Raw genomic sequence first — 18,897 nt, 5'->3', positions numbered from 1 at the left:
ATCAATTCTAGCACAGTGAGCAAATAGCAAGAGTAGCTGCTCTACTAAGGAGAATGTAAATTTATGGCTAACACCAGCCACGGATTGGTTTTATCCCAATTATCTCACTTTGAAAATCTGAGACCTCAACTTTGCTCTTGGTTCTGTGAGGGCAAATGAAGGAGTAATGCTCCATTGATTTTAGCGAAATGTGAAACTAGTTAAAATGAGAACAGGATCAACCCCATTTTTCCTCTACAACATGAGACTATAAAGCCCATTCAGATCAATGAAGGGTACCAATGACTTTGCTGACCTTTGGATCAAATCCATAAACCTTTTTAGTTACTTAATTAAAAATACAAATACAGAACTGTAAGTATTGTGTTTTCTAACCCAACATAGGTCTTTCTAAAATTGAAAAATAAAATCCCTTGCAAATTTTATTGTATCAAAAATACAATTTTGATATTTTATTATCTTTAGAACATTTTTCATAACAATATAAAGCCTTGCGCTTGGTCTCAAAATCTCGTTTCATGATGTGTACTTCCTATGTTATTTGCAATCCTGATTTCATGTACTGTTGAAAATGAAACCCACAAAACTTGCTTTTATCTTACTCTTTTTATTCATATTCTTTACTAAAATGGCATAATCAAAGATAAAAACAAGTATACTGACTTTCAGCTTGAGCAGTTTGAGTTGTCTTTGTCACAGCTTACGTTAGCCAGCTAAAAGTTAGGTGTCTGGTTGAACTCATTGCTTGCATTCTTCAGATAATCAATGAAGAACAACAGCCACCTCCAGATAATCTGTGCCCTTCTAAACCAGATGCCCATGACAGGTGCATCATGTTGCCCTCTGGAGGTTCCTGTCTCTGTCAGCTGAGGACTTGCCATATAATTTGGGATAGCTAAAATTAAATAGAGGAAAAGCAGGCAGTAGCTTTTCCCATTTTTTGCTTCTTAGCATGAAGCATATAACAAGTGACATTACCCACTTTTAATTTGCCACCAATCTTCCCCTGCTTCAGTATATTAATTTTATTGTCTTTACCTCTTAGCAAAATTTGGTTATGCTATGGTGTTAAATTGCTTTTTTTTTTTTTTGCTACAATTGATAACATCATCTTTCATATTACATTACTTTCTGTGTGCATTTTTTTAAACTGAGCTAACTACTGCTCATTGGTAGTAGAATTAAAGCACCAGCAAAAAAGGCTAAAATGAATGAGTTACAAGTTCTGGGTTAAGGGGTTTTGGGGTTGTTTTCTTACTTGTAATTTAAATGGTCCTTTAATCTGAAGCAGACAAGGACTCATTTTATATGTTATCTTGGGATAGGTTTATAACTTGTGCTTTGACAATTTTTCTCAGACATGAGTGCTTTAATAACTGCAGTTAGACAGATCCTGGTCCTGTGAGTTCTTCCTTTCATTTGGATGTGGCTGAGCTGGATACAAATATTAAACTTCTTTTTTTTTTTTTTTTTTATGATTGTGGCTTTTGTTGCCTCTGTGGAGCTGCGTCCAGTCTTACCGAGGAAGACCAGGACCACGGTGGCAGCCCCAGATGAAATGCTTATTGGGAACTGAACTTTTGCTTTATAATTCAGAAAACTTACTGAAAACTTCTTCCCTTTCATATAATTAGTAAGTACAGGCAATGAAGGTGCAAGTCTCTTGAAAAACATGAACTGCATAGTTTCAATTAAATAGAAAAGCTGGTAAAACCTATCCAAAAGTGACTTGAGATAGTAACACAGAACAACTGAAAAAACATGCTTCTTCATGTGTCTTTTTTTTCGGCTTTCCATGTTTCCCTTAAATCTCCCTTGCATTCTCATGCAACTCATTCGTTTTATTGAATGCTAAAGCCTTTTACCAGCTGCCAAAAGTTTTTATTTTGGGGTTTCCTCTTATGTGGGAGGGTGGTTTCCTCCTTCCCTTCGTGCTAGTTTCATTGCTATCTTTAGGACTCAGAGCCTACTGGAGACCTTCCTGTCTCCCTTTTATTACACAGCCTCCTCCTTCCTTGCTGCAAGTTCCTGCTCCTGAGGGCAAAGAAGAAAACAAGCACTGAAGCCGCCTTTTTGAGCTGCCTGCCTGATGCAGGCGGCTTTTGTTTTAAACACAGGAGTCCAGTTCCTGGAGAGCAGGGCTGCGTGTACTCAGCAGAAGCATTCCCCAGAGTGGGTGTTTTTAGGAACGGTTCCTGCGTGAAGGAAGGTGCGCCTCGCTGCCCAGTGCCTTGGCTGCAGAGTGCAGTGAGCTTCTGATACAGAGCGCTGTATGCTGTAGCATTTACTCTAAAAGCAGTTTACTCCTTTCTGTTTGTTAGTCTTTTACTTCAGCACATTAATCCAACCTCTTCTGCCACTGTTAAGACATCTGTAGCTGCAGCCCTTTAGTTGCTTCCTTTTGTGGGAACTTTTAGATGTTTATTTTTTCTATGAACATATCGATTTCCTATCTTTACCTTTCTTGTGCTGTAGAGAAAAAGAAGTGAAATTGGAGGTGTTATATTTGCAGAGAGATATAATTGGATCTCTTTTTTTTTTTTTTCCTGAGAGAAAAATAAAGTGGATGCCAGCCTGGCTTTTTCGGCATAGCTTTCAAGGATACAGGGAATACAGCTGCAGTGGGATGTGAGTATCCAGGTGCCAAGCCATGAACATAGTGGGAGTAGGCAGCAAGCCCCAGTCAGGCACCTCCATTTAAATCTCTGCTGTGGAGCTCTTCGAGTGCCTGCCGTCATCTCTGCTCCAAGTAGATGCTACCTGGGGGAAACAAAGGACCCTACATTTTCCCTTCAGCCTCTGCCTGCTGGGAATGAGAGCAGTCTCTGTCTGAGGAGCGCGCAGTCCTGTTACTGCCTGTCCTAATTTGCTGTACAGCTGAGCCTGTGACCGGAGGCAGTCTGAATGTGGAGGGCGCAGGCACAGGGAGTCACGCTGGGTGTCAGATCACCTCCCGAGAGCTCTGCCAGGATCCATATCAACCACATTATGCCTCTGCTGAGTGTGTTTCTGGCTTTCCTTTTTTATTTATTTTTTTAAATCACTGGCTTTACCCCAACCAGCACGTCAGGTATTAATAGGAAAGTAATATTATTTTATTTGTTATTAGCTCATCTCTTGGACTCAGATGTTCTAATCTCTGTCCTTCTGTTATCACCCAGCTCTCTTTGAAGTGCTATCCTTCTTTGGTTTATTTACTCTCCTTCTGTAATTGAGAACTTTATTGTTGATTGCCATGAAAAATTGTCAGTTTTTAAAGATAAATGATCCATCTTCTGTTCCTTCCGTGCATCCAGTTTTTATGGCTATAGGAATCCAATGAAAGGTTGAAATGGGATGAGGAGGATGAGGGTGTCCCAGGGTGTTACCTAAATGTCTGATCTACAGATGAAAAAGGATGCTGGGATTTCTGTTCAGGAAAGTGCTGGTAAAACTGCCCAGTTCTTAGCACTAGATATTTTAATGACTTCAGTTCCAAACTCGAAGTATAGCATTGCAGAGAGAGGTCAGTGGTGCCCATTTCTAACAGCAGAATGGTGCAACATAACACAGCAGCCTGAGATGGCATTCTCCTGAAAAATAAGAGGGCTGTGTGAAAAAATTTCAAGCAGGAGACACACGTATCTCCTCATTTAGAAAGCAAGGCATTGTACTTCTTAATAAACATAGTTTTCTGTATTCTCTCCGTCACACAGATGCACATGCAGGCACACACTCTATTTGGATAAAAACGTAAATAGTAAATTAAGGATATGATTAAAAATTAAACAGCCACTGCAGAAACCATCAATAGTAAGTGCTTATTCACTTACATATAACAGCATGCTGGTGTGATAGCTTCAAATTGGCTGCTGAAACTGATTTGCAGCAAATAAGGCTGGCTTTCCAAAAGGATATTTCTGGTTTTCAGTAATCAAACCCTCAGCTCTGATTGCTTGTTTTGTTCCTTCACATTTTTGGCCAGCCTTTTGAAGTAACTGATAATGTGCGTGACTTTCCTGAACTATAGTGGGTGATGCACTTAATCCTCCACTTCTGGTGCTTAGCAAGTATGGGTCTGACCCAGCTTTGTCCTCTCTCATGCATTGTGAGACTTACACCATTTGCCCCTCATCTCCATCCCGTTTTTCTGCAGGGCTTCACCAGATCCCCTGTCCATTGTGTGACCCACCTTGCTGGCTGTTCGTTTATGTGTGCGCTGCATGATAAGCTGAAGGGCAAAGCTGATTTATCCAAACTCACCTGCCCATCCAAGTGCCACATCCACACGTGCACACCCATGATCTACAGACCAGCTCCATCTGGCACGCGTGGCAGAGGCTTCAGGTTCTGGAAGGGCACCCCCCAGCTCCATAGTCCCTCTCCATCCCCTTTCATCACATTTTTGTCCTGCTCTTGCATGATCTGCATGTGGAGGCCTCCATATCAGAAGACAAGATGTTTGGCCATCTTGCTTTGGAGCTAGAGGTGGCGTGGTTTTGAGCTAGGGCAAGTCATTCTCAGTAAAGCTCTTACAGCCTGGATTCAACAGTGGCAGCTCAGTGTTAGCTTTAAACATTTAGGAGGAAACTGAAACAAAGTTAAAGACCTCTCAAAATTGGGGCTAATCTGGCAGGGCTGAGCAAAGCATGATCTTTTCCAGTTGTAAGCTCTGTCTTCTTGGATGTTTGCTTTTCAGATGGGTTAATATGGATATGTGACCAGTGTATGGTACAAAGGAGCTTTTGCATATATGAAGGCTCCTGCCTTCACATGGCCAAAATTGCGTGCTGCTCACTCCAGAAAGCAGCTGAGCTTTGTATTTGTTATCTAGGTCTCCTGTCTTCATTTAGGCTGGAGATCTCCTTACCTCTTTTCTCCTGCCAGTCAAAAGCGAGAAATGAACGGGTGTTACTTGAGTTAAAGATCTACAGCCAACCCAGTATCAGTGGGTTGTGTATATCCTGTAAAAAAAAAAAACCTTTACTCTAATTCTACCTTCCTGTGAGAAAGTAGCATGTCCCCTGAATGGCTGCCAGACTCCTTGAATGTGGCTGCAGGTGGCTCAAACATGTTTTTTGTTAAAACACAGCTGGAGGATGATTTCTGTCACAAACACCTCAGCCCTGTCAACTGTTTCTGTGCTTGTTCTGCTCCAGTTGGTGTGGTCCGTACTTGGAGCCGTATAGTGGTTGGCTCTGGTAGCTGCTGGCATTGTAGTTCAACACTGGCTGCAGCTGTGCTTTGGGGAGCTGGACAAATGAGTGGCAAACACCGCAGCAGCTGTTGTCCATTCAGGGTTCCCTCCAGTCACTTGACCACTGACTTATTGTGAGGGGTATGAAGGCTGTCCTGATAGGGATACTGGTGGTGGGAGTTTCTGGATATAGCAGGGGGGTAGTATGAGAAGGGATACTGCAGCGCTAAGAAAGTAGAGGAGGGGATAACAGGTGTGAACTAGGTCTGAGATGCTGCTGGAGAGCCACTACTGGAGCCAGGATCCTGGGTTAGGTGGACTCAGTATGGGCTTCACTCTTGCTTTCTGTGCTTTGTTTCCTGACTCCACCAAAGTCTTTCCAATATAGTTGCGTCCCTGTCCCAGCCACCAGTTCTCACACTGTGGAGAGAAGGGAGGAAGCCAAGCGTGCCCAGGTGGAACACAGGGAAGAACGTTGGAAACCTACTGGCTTAGGCTGGTAGAGCTGAATTGCTGTCAGCAGCAGAGGGAAACCACTTCAGAATGGTCTCAAGTGTACAGAATACCACAGGGAGCAATTCCTTTTCTTCTTGATGTCCTGAAGAACAGATGGATCTGACACGTTTATTGCCGTAAGCTGTCTTGTATTATCAGCACATCAGATCTAGGCGCTTGACAGATGTGCCAAACAGAAAATAAAATCCATCCATGCCCAGTTGTATGGGTTTTAGCATCTCTAGTTCCTATTTAGAGCTATTCTCTTTATTGTCCAACTTAGCCTGTGTATAAATGAGGAGGTATTTTCATTTAAAATTAGGGGAAGACAGAGACAAACAAACAGTTACAAGTGCAAACTGATCTTGTGAGCTTTAAAAGCGTTGTTTGGCATCTTCAGCTTCTTCGTTCAGAGCTGTGTCTGAGAGAGGAAAAATGTCAAACTCAGTGCAAAGAGGCCAGGGTGAACTATACTGGTAGTAGTGAAACAAGATTTTGTACATGTTGGCAGCTTGAATAGCTTGAAGTTATAAAACTTGTGTTAAAATTGAAAAAGCATGAAGTTAAAGCTTTTGAAGCCAGCAGCATGTTTGCTCAAAAGTTCTTGCAACCCCATTCTGAATATCAAAAACTGATTTTATTCGCATTTACCCCATTCCTCTTTCTTCCTCCCAGCACACACTTGGATTCTATGGGGGATGAGGCAGCAAGTGCTTCCATGTCTTTTTTCATAGCAAGATCTCTGTCATGGGGTTTTTTCCTACCTTTAAAAAAATCAAAGAACTAAAAATTGTGTTGACATACTGCAGTATTTCCAACAGTTGCAAACTGTGCAGTGCAAAGTGAGTATGAAATATTTAAAGTGATTTTAAACTGAAACTATGCTATATATTTACTTTTAAAAAGAAAAGTATGTTGGATTTATTTGAACTTTAGACAGCATAGTAAAGTTAGATCTTACAGGTTCTTGTAGTTATTTAAATTTGTATTTTCCAATGTATAGCAGTGTGTATTTGCTGCTGAAGTGCAAAGGAAGTCAGATAACAGAATTGGTGAAAGTCACTGGTTAAACACCTGTTGTTGAAGAGCTAAACTCTTTTTTTACTTCTGCAGGTGCAGAGATAGTATCTTTTTCATGTTTTTTCAGCTATTTCAATTCAGTGACTAGTTCATTCAAAAGTGAGAAACCACTTGGGAAAAAAAAAAGCTGAAAAGGTTATTTTCCTCTTTTAATCTATAAACAAAATCTGTGCAGTAGAGAATAAGATCTACCAGTTCTGAGATATTAAGAAGTATGGAAACCAGAACTAAGACATTCAGTTCATCAAGTGAAGGTAATGCTTCCTTGCTTAATGAGATTGATTACCTAAAAAGTAATTATAATCTTATTTTTGCCTTGATTATGTAGATTATTTGGAAAATACTGTTCTTCAACATTTTTATTACGTGTCACTTTTACACACTAAGATCTATTTTACAACTAGAACTTAACATGACTCCCAAAGGAAAGCACCCTAGTCAACCCTAGTCAACAAAACCTATCGTTACTCATGCCCAAGTATACTGAGAATGTAAGGAGTTAAAAACTCTCACAACATCCTTATAGACAAGTTGCCCAACTGTGGGATCAACAGGTTCATGGTGCGCTGGGTGAAGAACGGGCTGAACCACAGAGTTCAAACGGTTGCAGTGAATGGAGCTTCATCTGGCTGGCAACCAGTCAGCAGCGGTGTTCCTCAGGGTTCAATTCTAGGGCCAGTCCTGTTCAATATATTCATCAGTGATCGGAATGGAGGACTTGAATGCACCATTTGCAAGTTTGCTGATTATACCAAACTGGGAGGCACTGTTGACTCTTGAGGGACAAGAGGCCTTGTAGAGGGATCTGGATAGATTGGAGCATTGAGCTGTGATTAGTGGGATTAAATTTAACAAGTTGAAATGCTGGACTCTGCATCTAGGATGGAATAATGCTGGGCACAAGTACAGACTGGGAGAAGAGTGGCTGGAGAGCAGCCCTGCAGAAAGGGGTCTGGGGGTGCTGGTTGGCAGCAGGCTCAATATGAGTCAGCAGCATGCCCTGACAGCCAAGAGGGCAAAACCACATCCTGGGGTGCATCAAACACAGTGTAAACAGCCAGTCAAGAGAGGTGATTATCCCGCTGTATTCAGAGTTGGTGCGGCCAACTGTGTGCAGTTCTGGGCCCCAGCTAAGAGGGTTGTGAAGGTCCTTGAATGCATCCATGAAAGGCAACAATGATGGTGAAAGGGCTGGAAGGAATGTCCTGTGAGTAGCAGCTAAGGACTTTGGGCTTGTCTAGTTTGGAGAAAAGGAAGCTGGGAGGTGACCTCATTGCTCTCTACAGCTTCCTCAGGAGAAGTGGAGAGGGAGGTGCTGATCTCTTCTCCCTGGTATCCAGTGATAGGACACTTGGAAATGGTTAAAAGCTGTGCCGGGGAGGTTTAGACTGAACCTCTCATTTCTTTACTGAGAGGGTGGTCAGACACTGGAATGGGCTTCCTAGAGAGGTGGTCGATGCCCCCAGCCTGTCAGTGTTTAAAAGGCATTTGGACATTGCTCTTAACAACATGCTTTAACTTGGTCAGCCCTGAATTGGTCAGGCAGTTAGACTAGATGATGATTGTAGATCCCTTCCAACTGAAATAGTCTATTCTAGTCTATCCTATTCTAAAATCAATCAAGAGTTGTGTATAACAGTGCTAATCATGGAAATAAATATGTGTAGGTTGTGTTAACTGAAAAAAAGAAATGCTATATTTATTGACACATGCTATATTTAGTTTTAGATCAACATGCTGACAAGTTCAGTATTACATCTGGAGTCTACTGCCCACAAGCTTAGGACAAGTAGTATGAAGAAATATTAACAGAAAGCCGTTGTATGGAGGACAGAGAAGAACAAGTAATCTTTTCTGGTTTAGAGGTCCAGAAGGCCCATGTATGAAGCACAAGGAGGTAGCTGGGAGGAGCCAACCTGGATTTACTAAGGGCGAAACAGCCTGCTTGCCTTCTACATTGAGATAATGGGCTGTGTGGACAAGGGAGGAGCAATGCATGTTGTTAACGTTGACTTTACAAAGGCCTTTGACATGGTCTCCCACAGCGTCCTTGCAGCCAAATTGCTGACTTATGGACTGGAAAAGTAGACAACAAGTGAATGGAGAATTTAGTGGCATCCCTAATGGACTGATACAGGGGCTAACACAGTCCAGATACCCTTGTTGGTGATCATGATGATGAGACAGGATTCCCCATCAGCAAGTTTGTGGGATGCTACCAAACTGGGGAGGGCGCTTGACATGCTGGAGGGCAGCACTGTCCTTCAGAGGGATCTGGACAAACTGGAGTAGTGGGCTGAAAGAGACCTTAGGAAGTTCAGGAAACACCTGAATTCGCATCTGGGATGGAGTAACCCCGTGCACCAGTCCAGGCTGGGACCTGACTGGCCGCGGAGCACTTTGCTGAAAAAATGCCTCAGGGTCTTGGTAAACAACAGTTTGAATATGAACAAGCAGTGTGCCCTTGCTGCAAAGGAGGACAGCAGCATGCTGGGCTGCACAAGCAGCAGTGTAGCCAGCGGGTCAAGGGAACTGATCGTTCCCTTCTATTTGGCACTGATGAGATGGCATCTTGAACAGTCTGTGCAGTTTTGCACTCAGTACAAGAAAGGCTTTGACAGACTGGAGCGAGTCAATGGATGGGTCACCAAGACCGTGAGGGCCTGGAGCACATCATGTAGGAAAACAGGCTGAGGGCTGGGTTTGTTCAGCCTGAAGACAAGGTTTGGAGGGTCTTACTGCTATCTGCAACTGCCTGTTGGGAGGGCGCAGGAAGGACAGAACCAGATTCTTCTCAGATGTGCACGGGGCCGGAACGAGAGGCAATGGACACAAGTTGTAATATAGAAAATTCTAACTAAATGTATTGGGAGGGGGAAAGAGTGGTCAAACAGTGTAATGGCCCCAGAGAAGGTGTGGATCTCCATCCTTGTAGATATTCCAAACTTGACTGGACATGGCCCAGGACAACCTCCTCTAACGCTGATCCTGCTCTGAGCAGGAGGTTGGACTAGAGACCTCCAGAGGTGCCTTCCATCCTGCACGGTTTTGTGATTGATAGATGCCAGTGTGTGAGCTAATTGCCAGAGCTTCCCTTTGCGAGTCACTCTAGGAAAAATAGGAACCATTTGAGATGTTTTATGTAATTTGCTTTAGGCACCTACTGTGGTATAAGTTGAACCTCACTCTGGGAGATCCTGATCTCTTCTCTGGCATGACAAGCTGAATAGATGCCCACCCTAATCTAGGGTGTGTAATAAGAGTTAAAATCTAAAGAGGGTTGCTTTTGTTTCTGAGTAAAGGAGAGCAAAGGAAATTAGTAAAGGAATTTACTTTGCTTTATTCTGAGTCATCAGAAGAAAGTGGTTGAGAATTAGAAGAGAGAAGGCAATGTGTGCAAAAATTATCGCAAAAGAGTTTCTGATCTGAAAAAGAGGAAGGAATGAGTAAAAGCAACTGAATAATGTCAAAGGACTTTGAAAGAGCTGTTTTCTTTGAACTTTGGAATAGACAGGTAAGGGCTGGGAAGAAAAGGAAAATAAAGTTCAAGGGAACTGACAGTTTTTTGGAAGACGAGATACTACAGACATGGCAGCAGACTGTTGTGTTGAAGGAGGAAGACAAAAAATATCACAAGTTCTTCAAGCTCTCTGCAATTACTTGAAAATCAGGATTACTACAACTAATGGGAACAGGAGGATGCATTGCTAAGGGAAAAATTCAAGAAGTAGCACAAACACCTAGTTTAATGAGTTGCAACTACAAGAGGTATTAAAATTCAGGCTTTTCAGGACTATGGAAATAAGAGAAAGATGAAGGAAATTGAGTTGTATTCCTTTGTCAACAAGGAGGGGAAAGGTGATCAGAAAGAGGAGGATGCACAGCAGCCTTTTTTGGATTCAGTTTTCCCAAACAAATTAGTTGTGACAGGGTGCTTGGAACAGTTAACTTAAATAGAGGGAAAAGAACACAAGCTGGAGAGGGAGACAGAGATGAAATACATGGAGGGAAGCTGGGTGCAGTCGAGTTGTCAGGATCTCTTGAAGTTGGCCCCTGAGTACCTGGGAGTCAGAAGAGACCATCCCTGAACTTTAGCTTTTATCTTTATGCACTTGTGAAGGATGAGGAAGGGCAAACTTAAACACTGAAATGAGGAAGCCTGTCAGCTTAACTTTGATACATGGTGAAATGCTCCAGAAAATTATTAATCAATTTGTAAGCACCTAGAGGATAATAAGCTGATAGAAAAAGAGCCAGTGTGGATTTGTTAAGAAAAAAAAATGTGTCAAACCTCTCTAATTTCCTTTCCTAACAGAATAAGGGGTGTAGCAGACAGAAGCAGTAGGTATGTCTTTAGTAAGGCTTTTGGCAGTGTTCCGGAGAGCCACATAGCTTTCTTGCAAGTAAACGGGGTCAATCTAGATGAAGTTCCTGTGAGGCAGGTGAAGGACTGGTTGAAGTACTGAAGGAATAGTTATTTGCTTGGCAGGTGGGGAGGGAGTCTCAAGGACAGTGCTCTTAGATTCTGCCGCAGGTTGCATGCTGCTCCTGGAGAGTGTGGTGTGCGAGTGACGTAAGCTCCAGTAGGCTTTGGATATTGTGGAGGGCGGGTTTAGAGTCCAAAGTGGTCTTGATAAAATGCAGAAATGGTTGAAATGAGTAAGATGGGAATTCAGCAAATGTAAGTAAGAAGACCTGCAGTGAGGAAGGGAAAACAAGTGTATGTGTGCAGACGAGGGATGTCTGAGTAAGTAACAGCACTGTGAGAGAGCATGTGGTGGTGGGGTATCACAAGCTGAATATGAGTCACACTGTGATACGGCTGGGGGAGAAAATGGGGACGAGACCAGACATCAGTGTAAGTAGGAGTCTTGCATGCAAGCCATAGGATATCCCTCACTCTTCTGTTGGCTCTCTGTCGCTCTGCTGGGATGGTGTCCAGAGCCGGCTTCACACCATGAAACAATATAGACAAACTGAGGAAAGCCAGGAAGAGAGCTGTAGGAGTGAGCAGAGACTTAGGAAAGAGCAGCGAAGAAATACTGAAAGAGTTAGGTCCAGGATGCAAGGACAAAGTTGGAAACAGACACAATATTCCGGGTATATGAAAGGATTTGTAATGTAAAATAATAGTGGTGTTTACCCATGCCCTTTCTACCTACCCAAAGGTAAGAGGGAAAGTAATTAGTTCAATTTACACCTAAGAAGGTTTTGTTGGGGCGTTAGAAACTTAGCATAAGCATATTAGAGTGGTGTATTTGAAGGGATGAGAGTAGAGGAGGGTTGTAGGTGTGAGGAATAGGTCAGAGTCACCTGTGAGGATATTTGTCTTTGCCTCAACTGAAGGGATAGACTAGATGATCTTTTTGAAGTCCAGTTCTATCTATGGTTCTGTCCACCAAAGAAAAACACAAATTAAAATGCAGAATAAAACTGATTTAAACCAAGGGTTCCGTTTTGTTAATTTGAACTGTGATTATATTCAGCATTTTAAATAACCCTGATTTAAATTAATCCCTTATGTTGCAGTGTTAGCATCTTCTATTTATGGAGGTCTTTTACAATGCCTTTTTATTTATTGAAAAAAAAATGCTTCTTGGTATGATAATCTCTTTGAGTATGAGTTATACAGGTAATGATGAAGAGGCTAAGATGTTCTTAAAAGCGTTCTGAGGTATTTGCTTTAATGCCTTAGTTTTTCAGTAAATTGGCTGAATCCATACTGTAAAAACTAGACATCTCTTGAGACAACATTGTCCTAATAAATACCAATTTCTTAAATAGGTAACACTTGCATAAAGAAATTCCTCCTCTCTGAAAATGAACTACTCTCCAAACACACAGCTCATCCAGACAGTAGCCTTGTATATCTTTATCCAGCGCTCTACTGGTGACATTAATTCAATGAGGAGACCAGAATGAGAGCCTGCTAGTTATTTTTCATGTTTGATTTTCTCCTCTATGAATTTAATATAAAGATGGTTATGTTAAGCAAATTAAACCTCAGCTTTTTATTTTCTGCTGCTGAGTGAAGTAATGTAGAAGGATTTTTTTTTCCTTTTCCCTGAAGAATGGAACATTTGACCACAATTACCATTTTTGACATTAGATAGAGCACCTTGCTGTCTGTTACCACAAGTGATTTATTAGTACATAGGGCACACTAAAAAACAGTGTCTGACTGGCCAACGGGACATAGCAATCACACAACGCAATGCCTGCAGAATCAAATTATGTTTGGCATTTAATATAAAGCCAAACTGCAAAAGAAGACTTAAAACAAACAAACAGAAAATTTTCAAAAGAGGAAAGCCCAAAAGAAAACAGAAACCAGGTAATTGCTGGGATAAATTTTCTTCTTACAGGAAATCTGTGCTGAGCAGGGCGTCCAAGGCAAGGGAAGAGCTGCTTTCTGCCCTTTCGCATTCTGCTGTCCCTGGCTGTCCTGCTTCCTCTCTCTGTCTCTCTGCACATATGTGCCACCCACCTAAGGAAACAAATAGAAATGCTGGTCCCAGGGTGGCACTTCGATCCTTCAAGTTGATTCTGACCAGGGAGGTTTCTTGCGTGTAATAAAAGGTTATACACACACTCAGGACTTGTGCTTGTTCAGTGTGGAGGACACATGCTCACCTTGCTGGCGCAGAAGCACTGTCATCCACTGAGCTCCGTTTAACCAGGTGCCGAGCACCTTTCATCTGAGAAAAAAGAATTCTTCACAGCCTCTGCTAAAGATGTTTCTGACTGGTGTAATGCATTAACAGCAGGGATGAAAGAGTTAATTCATTTTCCATCCATAATTTTTTTCTTTGTAGAACCGATTTGACACAGTCTAGCAGGGTGCTGTTATTGAAAAATTGAAGCACCAGGTGTGATTAAATAAGATCACACGTTTCATTCCCTCTTTAATTTCACATCACCCTTCAGCAGCTGTATCCCTTTGCTTTCCTGTAGGTGGAGAATGCATCGCATTTACAGCAGGCAGCTTGCTGCATTGGTAGGATGCACCATTGGGCTCTCGTGAATCAGATCTGTTTGTGCACACAAATTATTTATTGTTTGATGGACCAAACTTATTAATCTTCTCAAGACTGGAAAATACAGAGTGCATTTGGTTAAGGGAGACAAACGTAGATCAGTTCCTCAGTATTTCCAGAGGTTCATGCATGCAGCAGAACAGGTTTCATTCCACTACAAAAAGAGTGAAAAGGTGAAGCATAGACAGTGGTGGACTTGGGATCTTCTTTCTGTTCTTACTATGCATAGCTCTATAGGATCTGATGAGATTTCATGGCCTGCCGCCGACACAAGGAGACCGAACCAGTGCCCTTCTGGCCACCACAGAGCAGCAAGACTGGCACTGTGCACAGACTGTACCTTCGTCACTCTGCTGCTGGGTCAGAAAGGTGGCACTGGGGCCACAATTGCTATTTGCAGTTAGAACATGATGCCAGAAAAAGAAGACAATCAGATTTTTAACTTTCCATTGCTTTAGAGCAGTGTTTCTATGAAAAACTGAATTGGATTCTTAGAAAATTTCTGGTAGTTATTCCAGGCAACGCTTCCAAACTCTGGCTGGCCTCACTTCTCAGTCAAAAAGCAACTCAAACCAAAGAGATTTATCTTGTGGTTTTTTCCTGTCCTTGGAGGAAGAGGGGCTTCTTTGCAATACTCTGACGCTGTTACCTGTGGTAAAAGGTTTATGCAGATATGACTGTGCCCTGGCCTGAGGTGTTCCTGTGCAACTCTGCCATAATGAACCCAAAGAACAGAAGTTTGTGCTCTGTTGTGCATCAGTGTGGATTATCGTCTTGTGGTGTCAGCACCAAGGCATACAGTTTCTGGGAACACGGGTTTGGGTGTTTCTGAAGAGGCTTGCCGCTGTAGCTTTGGCTTTGTTTTCTCCTCCTGCACCTCTGATGCTGCACTCCACTGATTATCTGCTGCACTCAGTGGTGATATCACACGTTTATACAGCTCTGATGTTTCACGATACAATATAGTAACACTTCTCAGCAATCTTGAGCAGCATTTGCCTGTTGCCTATTTATAAATGCGGTTGTACAGCAGTCTTGCCTGTCCTCCAGCACCCCTAGCCCCCTGGTTTTGCTCACCGAGGACTTGTCAAAAATGCATCCATCAAAATTAAACAGATTAACCAAACAAGTAAATTTGTACCTGAATACCATCACTCTTTCTTTCCCAAGTGAACGGGATTTTATTTGCTGTAGCATTATTCCCACATAAAAGAAGAAAGATGCCAGGGGAGGGTGACAGAAGAAGTTTAGAGGTTCCAGGGAGGCATCTGGGTCTGTGTTTGAGTATAAATAATGCCTATGAACACCTGTCCCTTCTTAAATTTTATCTTGGAAGCAGCATTGGGACCAGCTCATTTGATGTCTCCTTTTTTAAATCAAGCTCTGCAGATAAACCGACTGCCTGTAGTGCAAGGCTGTCCTTAAAAGTGAGCTGACATTTATGCAAACATGACTTCGTTCATGCAGGAAAAGATACTCTTTGATCTGTGAGAGGACAAAAAATAAAACTCTATAAAACTCCAAAGAAAACTATTTTTCTTTTCTTTACGTTAGTACATCAGTCTTCACGGAGGTGGAGGAAGCTGCTCTGACCTTTCTTTCCTTGTGTGATACAGACTGAGTGTGGCTGTTTCATCAGAAGTGCGGCCAGTATCAAATCAATGGTTGGAACTAGCTATGCCAGTTTTGCTGTAATTATTGCCATATGCAATGCACTGTGTTTTCGGCAAATATTTCTGTAGTGACTCTGAGCTGTCTAAGATTTACTGCTGTTAACACAAACAGGTTTATTTCTTAACTACGTACATATACACAAGGCAACTGTGTCAAAAGGTGAAAGTATATTTACATAATTGTTTCTTATTATGCTGGGGATTTTTTAAAATTGTCTTTTGATGTTGCAATGAAGGGCTTAGGAAATCTTTCCGGTTGTGAAAGTTACCCAGTAATGTCAGCTTAAAGAATTAAAAATTCCAGTGTTGACCTCCTTCAGAAATAAGGAGATTTAAAAAGAGCCACATTTTGCTCTGGATGTTTTGGGAATTTGAGTCTTTAGGCTATTTGTGATTACAGGCTGAAGCAGTAAACCTTTTTATAAAAACCAAAGTAGGTATTTTCATGCCATTCCCTGGTTTGTGGAGCTGTTGCTTTAAGGGAATCGCTAGATTAATATTGGGAAAGTTGGCAGTAGCCCTTACTCCTCCTGCCAATGCAAAGCAGGGTGTTATTTTCCCTACTGCTTTCCCCATACCTCTCCTTTTCTTTAGGTGGATGAACTTCTCTTTCTTGCTTAAAAACCAAATGCCTTTGCCATTGGTGCTGCTTTTTCCAGCAAAGTCCTTTAATGCTGCTCTTTTCCTCCCCACATGCAAAGCAGCCTTTGCTCACACCTGCTGTGTGATAGGGTCCTTCTCCCTGTGGAGAGCACGACATCTGATTTGTTTCCTCAATGGAGAAAGAGAGAGACATTCTCAAGAAATTCTCCCGCTTTCCTGCTTGCTGACAACAAAAAGAGATTTTAAAGCATTTGGTGTTTCTGGAGAGAGGAAAAAACAGCAGAGTCCTAGACAGGGAAAAAAAAAAAAAAAAAAAACTGCCATGGAAAAAGAAATTGAACATAATTTGAGCTATAATTAAAGGTCTTAAAAAGAAGCCAAACTGCCAAGTTGGAAAGAAAAATGTACATCTTGAAATAAAGTACCTTTATGGAAGGATATGCTTGGGGTTACAATGTAGGACTGCCGTTCAGGACATCTTGGTTCTATTTCTGCTCTGGACTTCCCGGATGGTCCCAGACCAGATCTTAACCCTTATTTGCCTTGATGGTCCATATGTAAAATTTGGTGGTGTTGTGAGTCTTCATATTTCAGAGTGCTTGTAAGCACAAGGAGATGATAGAAGTTATTTAAAGAGAAGCTGCTGTGGCATTGCAGTGACGGCAGCTTTTGTTTATTATCTTAAACAGATTTCATATCCTTTAAAATATAGGAACCATTGTGAAACGGTGTATAACTGCATCCCTGGGGAATCTGTTTGTTGTTAGCGTAGTGTAACCTACAGCTTCAGAATGAGTTAAAAGGTAAAGTGAAAGAAGGTGCTTCATAGAGAGCTTCAGAGAGAAGGACCTTGTGGTCTGCCTGCTGATGCTGTCTGTGCAGGCTGCATGTGACTTTGAAAGCAGCAGAGTTTGTTACATGCAATCTGCTTGCTAGTTAGCAGCCAAGCTGAAACCAGAGGCTCGGAGTTGAGCTGTCTGGGATCTGGATGGGGGAAGGTTTCACATCTGTGAGGTTGCTTCTTCTGTGACAGGTAACAGGAAGCTCACAGGCTGCACGATGTGATCAGTGGGAGAGTAGGGCACCCCTGCTCCTACCTGGAAAATCCACGTGTGCAGCTTTAAGCTACTGGATAGGTGTTGCAACCTACCAATGCTCCCATTTGGGATATGGTTAGAGCTGGTGTCTTACACATGGCTAGTTGCATCATTAATAAATTATTGAACCCGTATGAATAAATTCAAGGATTCTTATCTTTTAAAGGTGACCCACAACACTTTAAACTCTCTTTTATGTTTACAGTTGAATACGTCAGCCACTCTGACAGTGTTTCCAATTTGCACTCAGCAAATCTGGATTTTGTGAGACAAATGAAAAGCCTGTAATGCACTGTGACTTTCTTCTGCAGTACAAATCAAAATAAATCAAAGTTATTCTCTCCTGTTCTCACTACTGGTATCAAAACTGTCTCCAAATCAGCATGAAAATGTGCTAAGAGGTAAAGTAAGATGTGGATTTTGGTGGCATCTTGGTTTAATAATTTGTTGCTATATGAGCAAAAATGCACATTCCTTGGTGATTATTGTGTGTTTGAAGGGCCAGTACAAATTACATTTTCACAGGTGTCAAAGTAGGAGATATTTGTTAGTAGTATTTCAGGACTCTTTTAATTCACTACACATGTTCTTTGTATATGTTTCTGCGGAGCAGTTTGAAAGATCTTTTGTATTTAAAAATTCACCGAACAATTTCACAAGCTGATAGCAATCTTGCAACATGGTATTTATCCTAATCTGATGACATTGGGACACATGCTGTGTTTTAAAATAGAATGGTCAGGCTTTTGGGTCCATTTGCTGTAACATCTCCATGGTAGTCTGAACTTTGGGTCACTGGTGACAGTTCTGTCCCCTCTCCAGTGCTCACTGTGATACCCATATACATTTCCCAAACCTACTGTTCACTTCCATTGTTATCTCTGTAACTAGAGGAAACCACCAGATTTCCACCATCACCATCCACATGTCCATTGCTGAGGACAATAGAGCTTGTGGATAAGGAGCAAAGAACCATGGAACAGAAACACTTCAAAAAATAGTAACAACCAAACAAACCCTGACTACTGGAAACAGAAGATTCAGAACTTAACATTGGTTGAGTTGCAGCAGAAGTAATGAAGTGTGAAATGTGCTATTCCCAACCAGTATGCCATGCTGCTTTAATTTACAGAATATATAATTATATGACATTAACATTCTGGTACGTCAGTCTTTGACAAAAATTAAAATGGGAACAGACAAATGCATGGATCTATTTATAAGACAATTATTGTAATAGCAGTGGATAAGAATACAAACTTAAATAATTTTCATTATTTTAAGATTACGCCTTTAATATTCTTTGGTTTTGTGCCCTGGTAAATACTTGCATGATGTTGCAAACCAACTTAGTTCAGTAAACCTTTACTAAACACTTGTGGAAGTCCTTCCAGCACACTTCTAACTTCATCTGAATCCCATGAGTGTAAGACCAGGGATCTGCTTAGAGATCTGCTTTTGAACTTCAGGGATAAACTACATGTGAGATTGGTTTTCCCGGTCAAACAGCGGTCCATTTAGACCAATGTTCAGCCTTTGGCAGTGGCCCGAATGATCTGGTTAACCAGATGTACAATGCTACAGCAATTACAGTGAAAAGCACCACATCCCGTCACTCCAGGCATCTGTGTTAACCACAGAGTTGTTAGAATAGGAGATGCACTTTTATTTCATTTGCAAAGAGATGACAAATATTTACAATTAATGGTTCCCACTATATGATTACAGAGGAAGAG

At 41.7% G+C, this 18,897-nt stretch overlaps 1 protein-coding gene across 6 annotated transcripts in view; it reads left to right on the top strand.

Moving 5' to 3' along the window:
- The window catches only part of SAMD12 (sterile alpha motif domain containing 12), a 178,359-nt gene that overhangs the window by 98,001 nt on the left and 61,461 nt on the right, over nucleotides 1-18,897 (top strand). The window contains exon 6 of one of the 6 annotated variants that reach the window (XM_086741197.1): nucleotides 2,004-2,116. The exons of the other annotated variants lie outside the window; for them this stretch is intronic. Within the exon in view, the coding sequence (XP_086597323.1) occupies nucleotides 2,004-2,038 (35 nt within the window). The 3' untranslated portion in view covers nucleotides 2,039-2,116. Of the gene's footprint in view, nucleotides 1-2,003; nucleotides 2,117-18,897 lie in introns of those variants that run through there. 6 annotated transcript variants of the gene reach the window in all.

Source organism: Chlamydotis macqueenii, chromosome 2 (genome assembly GCF_036417535.1).
Source record: "Chlamydotis macqueenii isolate bChlMac1 chromosome 2, bChlMac1.mat, whole genome shotgun sequence".
NCBI lineage: Eukaryota > Metazoa > Chordata > Aves > Otidiformes > Otididae > Chlamydotis > Chlamydotis macqueenii.
This window is presented reverse-complemented; position numbering and strand designations above follow the sequence as displayed.